Source organism: Mus caroli, chromosome 2 (assembly GCF_900094665.2).
Source record: "Mus caroli chromosome 2, CAROLI_EIJ_v1.1, whole genome shotgun sequence".
Taxonomy (NCBI): Eukaryota; Metazoa; Chordata; class Mammalia; order Rodentia; family Muridae; genus Mus; species Mus caroli.
Window position 1 is genome coordinate 136653975 of NC_034571.1, and position 9839 is coordinate 136663813.

General features: G+C 45.0%; 1 protein-coding gene across 2 annotated transcripts in view; it reads left to right on the forward strand.

Annotated features, from left to right (window-relative positions):
- Positions 1-8981, forward strand: part of Kat14 (lysine acetyltransferase 14) — a 38627-nt gene extending 29646 nt beyond the window's left edge. For both annotated transcript variants that reach the window (XM_021156070.1, XM_029474092.1), the window contains 4 exons: positions 1965-2101; positions 3674-3849; positions 5292-5482; positions 7953-8981. In XM_021156070.1, the coding sequence (XP_021011729.1) occupies positions 1965-2101; positions 3674-3849; positions 5292-5482; positions 7953-8126 (678 nt within the window). In that variant the 3' untranslated portion in view covers positions 8127-8981. The remainder of the gene's footprint in view (positions 1-1964; positions 2102-3673; positions 3850-5291; positions 5483-7952) is intronic.
- The last annotated feature ends 858 nt before the right edge of the window (positions 8982-9839 follow it).

Genomic DNA, 9839 nt, shown 5'->3' on the forward strand with positions numbered 1-9839 from the left:
AGGCCCTGAGACATGAGAAATACTGGTAGCTGTGATGGGAACATCCTGATGACACAGGAGTGTGGTTCTAGGAGGAGAGGCCAGAGTGTGACAGAGTCAGGTCTTGCAAGTTCCCTGTAAGGCACAGTTGAGGACTTTGAAATGTATTCTGTACATACAGTGGGAAACCATATAGGAATTGTGAGCCAGGGGGCATGAGTTGATGCTTGCTTTTTAAATAGAGTCTTACTGTGTAGCCCTGACTGGCCTAAATCTTGTAGACCAAGCTGGCCTTGAACTCACAGAGATCTGCATGTCTTTGCCTCCCAAGTGCTGGGATTAAAGGTGTGTGCCACTATGCCTAGTTAGTTTATTTTTAAAAGAAGTGTGTGGCCTCTATGTGGAGACTGGATGGTGTGGGACAAGAATGGGCCAAGAGGAGGCAGTGATGGTGGTCCAGGCTTGGTGGACCGTGTTTTGGAGAAGAGAAGAAGTTGCAGAGGTTAGCGGAACTTTGTCACATCCATGAGATTCTACAGGACTCACATGAGACTGTTAAGGGGAAGAAATTGTTCTGTGGACTGATGGCTCTACAAATTATCTGGCATGGCATTGAAAGCCACCCCCAAACTTGGTGACTTGATGTAATGAGTACTAAATATGTCTTGAACTTCTGCCTCTGCCTGGCCTCAGCAGAGTGGCTCTTTTACTTTGTGAGTCATTGGGGCCTGTGGTCATCCACTAGCCTAGCTGTAGCCACCTGGAAGCTACATGTGCGTTGTGCATGGGGTGGAAGACTTGGGCTTGAAGTGCCAGGCGTTGCTTCTGCCACTCTGATCCGTCAAAGTTCTTTACAGCCATTATACCTGCAAGGGTGGTGGTGGTGGTGGTGGTGGGGTGTTGCTAGTGGCTGTGTTTGGAAACTGCTTGTGCAGCCTTGAAGATTGCTTTGAAATTCACTTGAAGCCTTGGAAGAATTTCAAAGCTGGCTTTTGAGGAGTTTGGTGTCCAGGCTAGAGAGTCTGGAAGCAAATTACAAAGGAAGAAGCCTTGCTCTTTTCAACAAGTTATTTTCCAGGCTAAGAGCAAACGGACTCTAAAAGACAACTCAGTTTCTAAGCTTCACCTTGACACTCCCTTTGTGAAGGTCTTTTCATCTTTGTTGGAGTTCTTTGCTGTTGCAGCCATAATTGCGGTGTTCTGTTGCTACATGACCTAGGGCCTCAGGTTAGCCGTCCTCAGAAGCGAGCAGCACCACCAGTGTGGCCAGTTCATGTCAGGAGCTTCTAAAGCAAGCATGTGAGACCTAGGAGTTCTGTCCCAACTCCTGCCCAGCTAAGGCCACATCTATGCCTCGTCTCTGCTGGGTGGGGCCTCCTTCCTGTGGCGACAAGTTTAGGGCTAGTAATCAATATCACTCCCATGTTTGCCATATTTATTTGCTGTAAAGAGTACACAGTCACCAGGTGTGGTGGCACACGCCTTTAGTCCCAGCACTTGGGAGGCAGAGGCAGGCGGATTTCTGAGTTCGAGACCAGCCTGGTCTACAGCGTGAGTTCCAAGACAGCCAGGGCTATACAGAGAAACCCTGTCTCGAAAAAAAAAAAACCCAAAAAAACAAAAACCAACCAAACAAAAAAACCAGATTGGCATTCCTTAATGATCCCAGAATAAGAATATTATAATAAAAGCTTTAAAAAAAAAAAAGAGTACACCGTCAGTCAAGGGGGTGGGGCATTGGGCCTGTTGGTTGTTAACCATCATAACATAACAACATAAGGTTGCATAATAAATAGTAAATAGCCCACCTATGTTAGCCTTTTTTTTTTCCCAGACCTGTGAAGTATATGTCAAAACTTTACCTTTCCAATTAGGTGATCCAAAAAGACCTACTCCTGACACTCAGAAAGATCATTCATTAGATATAAAAGACAACCATTCTTGAATAGTTTTTAATTTTTATATAAACCGTTTTCTTCTCACAGACTGCCTTACCAGCCAGGAAAGGATTCCGGCACCAGACCACCAGATTTTTGTATCGTTTGGTGGGATCAGAAGATCTGGCTGTGGACCAAAGTATTATCAGCCCTTATACTTCTCGGATCTTGAAACCTTATATCAGGTAACCATGCTGTCAAGGGTGTCACGGGGAATGATGTTGGTTTCTATACTCATCCTTCAAGGGTAAATATAGCCTGACTTGGAGCAGGTTCAGGAAAGCACAGACAGGGTGGTCCTTTGAAAGAGGTAACAAAAAGCAAGACTGAGTTAATCTCTTGTACTTATACTTTTGGTTTTTTGAGATAGGGTCTTCAGTTACAATATTTATAAGCTGCACGCCTAGATTGGGCAGATTTACCACTGCGCTGCTCCACTCTATTCCCCAGTTATGAGAGCCCTTGCTACTTGCAGCTTCTCTGGGCCACAGGGTTTTTCTCCAGGATCTTGCTACACAGCCCCGGCTGTCCTGAAACTCACTATGGAGATATGGCCGGCCTCGACACACAGAACTCCGCCTTCCTCTGCCTCCCGAGAGCTGGGATTAAAAATACGTGCCACCACACCTAGGTCTTGTTCACTATCTTAATCATTGTTTTAGTCTAAATGCCACAATTATTTAATTTATTTAATAGTCTGTGAACTGAAAAGCAAAAAAGGAAATTGTCTTAGTTGAGCAGACATCTAAACTGAGCACTGGGGCAGATTCTGTTCTCTGAGGTTTTTTTCTTTATGGTACGTTCTGTGTGTGTGTGTGTGTGTGTGTGTGTGTGTGTGTGTACGTGTGTGTACATGCACACATGCATGCAGGTGCACTCTCCACTCACAGTGGAGAACTGTGGTAACTTTGGATATCTTGCATTATCACTCAGAACCTCTTTTATTAAATTTAATTAATTTTGAGACAGGGTCTCACTGTGTAACATTGGCTAGCCTAGATCTCAGTGTGTAGATCAGGATGGCCTTGAACTCAGAGTTTTGCCTGCCTCTCTGCCCCGAGTGCTGTGATTAAAGGCATCTGCCACCACACCTGAGTCACACTTTATTTTTTGATGCAAGAGTCTTTCAGTCAACCTGGAGTTCCCTTTTCAGGCTAGACTGATGGCGTGTCTGCTCCCCATGCACTGTGTGCCCTGCTTTTACATGACTTTTACATGGTTCAAGTCCTCACACTTGTATGGCAAGCATTTTACCTACTCAGCCCTCTCCCCAGCTCCATTCTCTTTGGGACGGTTTCTAAATAAATGCCATCTAAGCAGTGAGTAGAGGCCAAGATCTGCCAGCAGCCTGATCCTCCTTGCCTAGCACTGCGTTTCTGGGCAAACTTGAAGAGAGATCATTAGCAAAACTGCTGTAGCATTTTCTCTTCATGATCTCCTGCGGCCAGCAGAGTTGGACAGTCCCTCCTTTGTCTTCTGATCATGCTAGAGAAGCAGCCCTGTGTCGGGCACTTCTGAACATATCTAAGTGCAGTTTGTGTTTCTCACTTCACCTCATGTAGTCCCTGGTGGGTATCGGAGGGGTCTGGCTTAATCTATGTTCAGAGTGAATTCATAAGGATTATATCTGCATGCTAGCTAGCATATAAAGAAGTGTGACTTTGTATGATATTGCAAGCAGTTTGCTGTGCAATAATGAGCTATAGTAATGGGTGTTTTTCTTGACTTTAATTTATTTATTTTCGATGGTTCTGGAGGCGTGATTATGAGACAAAGCCACCCAAACTACAGCTCCTGTCACAGATTCGTTCCCACCTGCACAGGAGTGACCCTCACTGGACACCTGAACCTGATGCACCTCTCGATTACTGCTATGTCCGACCAAATCACATCCCAACGATCAACTCCATGTGTCAGGAGTTTTTCTGGCCTGGTATGTTTCTACTTCCAAGCCAGGCAGATTGATTTTTCTGTATGTAGTTTATTTTACCCGGCTATGTTTTAAATAGTGTCTGCCATGTGACCCTAAGCTCTTTACTCTTGACTTTATTTAGTCTGTCTTTACTAACATAGAAATATTAAAGCATAAATGCTTCTCACTTTCCTAAGTTCCAGAAGCCAGCAATTAAAGTAATCAACAGTGTTTTTGTTTGTTTTTCTCCTGTTTGTCTCTGCTTCCAGAATAAAAGACTCATTCTGTTTTGATTCTGCCTATGTTTAGATATCAGGTAATGTCTCTCCAAGATACGGACTCACAGCCGGCATGTGGACAGTTTTGGTTTTGGCCTAATAGTTCTTTTAAGTTTTGTTGTTTAGCTATTAGAGAGTGTGAGGACACCCAAAAGGTATTTTTAAGAAGCCAATTGCTCCCTGACTTGAGAAGCCAGGGCAAGCCAGGATTTTTTTGTCATTTCATCAGCCATCAGTCCCATGATGACCCAGGCCATCAGTCAGCAATTTCATTGATAAATATGAGCATCCTCTCTGTGGGCCAGCTCTGAAACCTATGGGGCACATGTGTGTCACAGATTTTACCAGGGTTAGAGCCCTACCCTGCTTATAGTCTGACAGTGTAGTTCCATCTCTAGGGAAGGAAGGTACCAGGCCTAAAAGTCACGTTCTGAGAGCATCCGCTATATCTGGCCCAATGTTAGATATTAGCCACACGTTATAATTTTTATTTTATTGTGGAAGCTTTCATGGAAAGCTTGTCAATGGTGTGTAAGTGGGATAAAGGAAAATTCTATCCGCAGGCTCATGAGATGGCACAGCAGATAAAAGGGTTTGCCATGCAAACTTGCATCCTGAATTCTGTCCCCAGACTCTACAGTGGGAGGAGAGAACTGATTCCCCACAGCTGTCCTTGGACTTCCACATACACACATACCATGGCTCATATAGCCTCACATACACGACAATAATGATAATAAAATTTGAAGGGAAAAAAAAGAGAGAGAATGGTATTGACACTCTCAGGGACCTTTACTCCTGCTCTGTCAGGGCTCGGTCTGTACCTTGACTTAACATATTGCAAGAAATGAGACATTTTAAAATGTGCCAAGTCACACACACGGTAGACAAGGCTGAGTCAAAGCCAGGTGTGTCCATTCTGAACCTGGAGTGCTCTCTGCTACCCAACCTGTCCTGTCGCTCTGCTTTTAACATATGTACTTAGAAAAGACTATGCTAATTTTGATATTTTCTAAAATGCATTTTTCTGATCTGAATGTGTGGTATCTATGGTAATGGCTTTGCCTCCAATTTGGGGAATTTTTTTAGCATGCAGGTGTAACAACAAATACAGGCTGAACAGCTTGTTTTTCATTCGTTCCAAAAGGCCCGTGGTCTGAGTGTCTGGCTGGTTCTTTTCTTTAGGCATTGACCTGTCTGAGTGTCTGCAGTATCCAGACTTCAGTGTTGTAGTCCTTTATAAAAAAGTCATTGTTGCCTTTGGCTTCATGGTTCCTGACGTGAAGTACAACGAAGCTTACATCTCATTTCTGCTTGTTCATCCTGAGTGGAGGAGAGCAGGGATCGCCACGTTCATGATCTATCATCTGATTCAGGCAAGTTCTCTCTGCTTATGATTCAACCCTAACTTAAGTGATGATGCTTTCAGGGTTTCCCTGGAAAATAGAGGAGGCATGAGGAGAGCTGGCTTGTCCAGTGTAGTCCAAGCAAAAGAAAGCCATTCTTCCTAGTCATGAGACTACAGAAGCACACGGATAAGACCTCCAGCCCCTAAAGTAAGATTTTATTCTTGGCTTCAGAGAAGCCCCTATGCAAGCATGAATCATAAAAGAGGCTGCAATAATCGCATGTGAGGCTGTACACACGCCCTGCCTGTAGTGATACTGTTCTGCTCTTAGAGTAAGCCTCTCATGACTTTGGGGAGTGGGCATACTGTTTATAAACATTTTATCACAATTGAATAAGTACATTATGAATGAATGAATGAATGAATGCAATAGGGTTTTTTTCCTCCTGTAAACAAAAGATTGTTTTGTTCTTTAGGCAGGATGTTGACATGAAACTGGTTGGCATGGGTCTTAACTGTGTCTTAGTCAGTGTTCAATTGCTGTGAAGACACAATGACCATGGCAACTCATATAAAAAGAAAAGGATTTAATTGGAACTTGCTTACAGTTTCAGAGGTTTAGTTCATTATCCTTATAGCAGAGAGCATGGTGGCACACAGGCAAACATGGTGGCTGAGAGTTCTGCATCCAGATCTGACGTATCTGGCAGGAGTAAAGAGTTACTGGGTTGGCTTGCAATTTTGAAACTTCTCAGCCCACCTTCAATGACACACTTTCTCCCACAAGGCCATCTTTCTCTCGAAGAGTGCTCTGCAGGTCTCTGGCTCTTTTGTTAGCAGCAGGGGCTGGAGTAGGGTGGGGTGATAATTCAGAAGGCATCCTTTGTGCTTAGTGTGAGGCCTGGCATGAAGCCTGCTCCTTAGTCACTCTTTGCTCTGTTTGTTCATCTTCACACTGTGGGCGTATTTGTACCCCAAAGAATCTGTAAGCCCAAGGGCCCACATATGGGCTCAGTCTGTAGTACTGGTCATGACCATGGTTAGCTGTCTGTATTGACTATCTAAAACCACTGCCGGCACCCATAGTCCTGTGTGCTCACACCATGTTGCTGTCCTTGGCACAAGAACGGTGCTCTCTGTCTCAGATGTGTTAGGAGTCACAGTGAAAAATAAATAAAAAAGAAGGAAAGTTCTCCTGTGTCCCTGACAGCCAGAATCATCAATTTTAAGGACTGTCAACTGCAGCACTTGGTTCCTTCCTCATTAAACAAGTTCATACCTGTATGGCTAATTAAAGAATCTAAAAACATGTCTTTATGATCACAGAAACATCTTTGCCCTTTCTTTGTAAATACAGAAGTCTCAATTCTGGGAAGTTAATTCTGTCAGATATAAAGGGACCTAAGGACGTAGGGTTTTATGATATTCAGGCTTTGTAATTAAAGATTTAGTACTTTGAAGCTATGTATATACTACTTTGATTGTTTTCTCTTTTTTTTTTTTTTTTTTTTTTTTTTTTTGGTTTTTCGAGACTGGGTTTCTCAGTATAGCTCTGGCAGTCCTGGAGCTCACGCTGTAGACCTGTAGACCAAGCTGGCCTCGAACTCAGAAATCCACCTGCCTCTGCCTCCCGAGTGCTGGGATTAAAGGCGTGCGCCACCACGCCTGGCCTTTGATTGTTTTCTAGCAGTTCTAGGGAAGGAATTATTCCAGGCTTTGGAGATGGTATAGCTGTCATCCAAATGGAAAATAGGAATTCTCACTCTGCAGTTCTTCAAGGTTGTCATATTACTGGTACTGATATGTCTGATATTTAGACTTAATTGAACTACAAATGCAGTAATATGGAGGCTGGAGAAATGACTCAGTGAGAAAGAGCACTTCCACTGAACCTGATGGCAAGTTTAATCCCTGAAACCCACATGGCAGGGGTAAAAAAGTGACTTCCAGTAGTGCTCTTAGCTCCCAAGTTGTACAGCGTGGCATGCTCGAGCCCACACACAAACATTCACAATGATAAGGAAGTAAAATGTCATTGGAACGATGAAACAGCTCTGGAGAGATGACTTGGCTGTAAGAGTTCTGACTGCTTTTCAGAAGACCTAGGTTTGGTTCCCAACACCAACACGGTGGCTCACAACCATCTGTAACTCCTGCACACATGTGGTACATGGACATTCACTCATGCATGTAGTAAAATAAAATATAAATAAATGTAACATAGTAAAGTATCCTAGTAGCCTTTTGCCTCGGGGTAGAAACAACCCTCCAGAGTGTGTGACTCCCTTAGACTCGGGGACACACAGTCATCGGTGGAGGACTGCTAAACTGTCAGCCGTTGCTAGGCGCTGCAGTGCTCAGGGCTTCCAGCACTGGCTAGATGCTGCCGTGCCTCAACCCCGTTCCGTTACCCCACTTGCTTCCTTCTTAAGAATGTTTCGTTTGCTCATCCTCCCTCTGGCCCTGTGGCTTCACCTTGTGTCCTTCACTTTTGGCAGACGTGCATGGGCAAGGATGTGACTCTTCATGTCTCGGCAAGCAACCCCGCCATGCTGCTGTACCAGAAGTTTGGCTTCAAGACCGAGGAGTATGTTTTGGATTTTTATGATAAGTATTACCCACTGGAGAGTACGGAGTGTAAGCATGCATTCTTCCTGAGGCTCCGACGCTGAGCTGAGCTCTGCTCTTCCCAGCAAACGGTGGATGCTGCCAGAGAGCAGGCCTCAGAAGCCCTGCAGGCCCTTATCCTTGAAGTGGGCCCTGGTCTCCTGTGGGTAATAGCCTCCATATGGTCCAGCCGGGTGAGTGAAGCCAGTGGTACAAGTAGGCAGTTCTGCCACCCAGAAACCATCCAGCAGGCCCCGCGTGGCCTTCCAGCAGTATCGTGGACTCCACTGTAGACCAGAACCAAGTGACTCTGCCATTCTCTTCCCATACAATGAGTGAGCACAAAAGAGCCTCTAAGCTGAAGAGTTTGAGAATGGGCCTGCTCATCCTACGTTAGAGCTCAGGAAGTATGAAAGATGTTAAAGATTGCCGGTGCCCTCCCTGTCCCAGAACAAGAGGTTATGAGGGATCAGGAATGATTGCAACCCTGTTCTCAGCCTGTGCTCTGTTGTCGTTGAACCCCAGAGGACTCACAGGGCACTGAAGTCCTTTTGTCTCTTGCTGACTTTTGTCCCGTTCAGGAAGAATATACTCGGTGTCTGTCTCCACGCTGCTTTACCTGATCTACCTGTCAGCAGCTCCTTGCAGGGACACTGACCTGATACAAGGAGTTTACTCTTGGCCTGGAAAATAGCTTGAGAGGAACACTTGAGCTTGCCAGGCCCTTCTCATGCTCAGGACAGTTGCACACAGGAGTGGAGGTGTAGAACGGTGCAGGCAGACCTGGCTGCGCTCGCTGTCCACCTCACGAAGCTGCTTCCTGTGTTGCACATGTGGAGTTGGACTACAGGTATATCTTAAGTGCATTCCAAAAGCATCAGATATTCTCCAATAAAAATCCTTACCTGCTACACCTCACAGCCAGGGCTGCAGCCCAGTCATTTGCACTCAGCTTGTCTTTAATTAGGAACAATGGCTCCTTTCTTGCTTTGTGGATTCTGAGTTGGTTTGAGAATCCAGAAAGAGCTGAAAGCTTTATAACAAACTGGTATGCATTTTTAAAACCACCCTGTACAGCACTGTTTAGATCCTCTGTTCATAAACCCCACCTGCAGCTCGAATTCCTGTGTTGATGGGAGTGTTGCCCTGTCATTTGGAACAATAGTCAAGACTGTTTCTTTGCAAAGTCAGAGCAGCACCATCTAGAAAACATGTCTTCATGTTTTCTTCCTTCCTCCCGAGCACTTTCTGCCTTTTAAAGGCTTCTGCTGATAAAGGGTCCTAAGCCCTGTCTTACTTGCTTGTTTCTTGCTCTGATAAGACACAATGACCAAGGCATCTTACAGAGGAGTTCATATGGGGCTTACAGTTTCAGGGGTTCAGAGTCCATGACCATCGTGGTAAGGAGCATAGCAGCAGGCATGCATGCATGCATGGCACTAGAACAGGAGTTTAGAGTGCTCACCTTGAGACACAAGCATGGAGCAGAGAGAAAACTAACTGGGATGGCGTGGGCTTTTGACCTCTCTCAAAACCCATCTATAGTACCATGCCTCCTCCAACAAGCCCACACCTTTTAATCTTTCCCAAACTGTCTTACCAACTGTTTCAAATATATGAGCCTATGGGGGCCAGTCATTCAAAACATTATATACCCTATGAAGTCAAATGGAGAAAGCCTTCCCAAACCTGGAAATCAGCTGCCAACTGTCTTAGGTGAGTGGCTGGAGTTGACTATCTCCAGCTTCCTGGTGCTGAAGAAGGCTGTGATTGCTTTA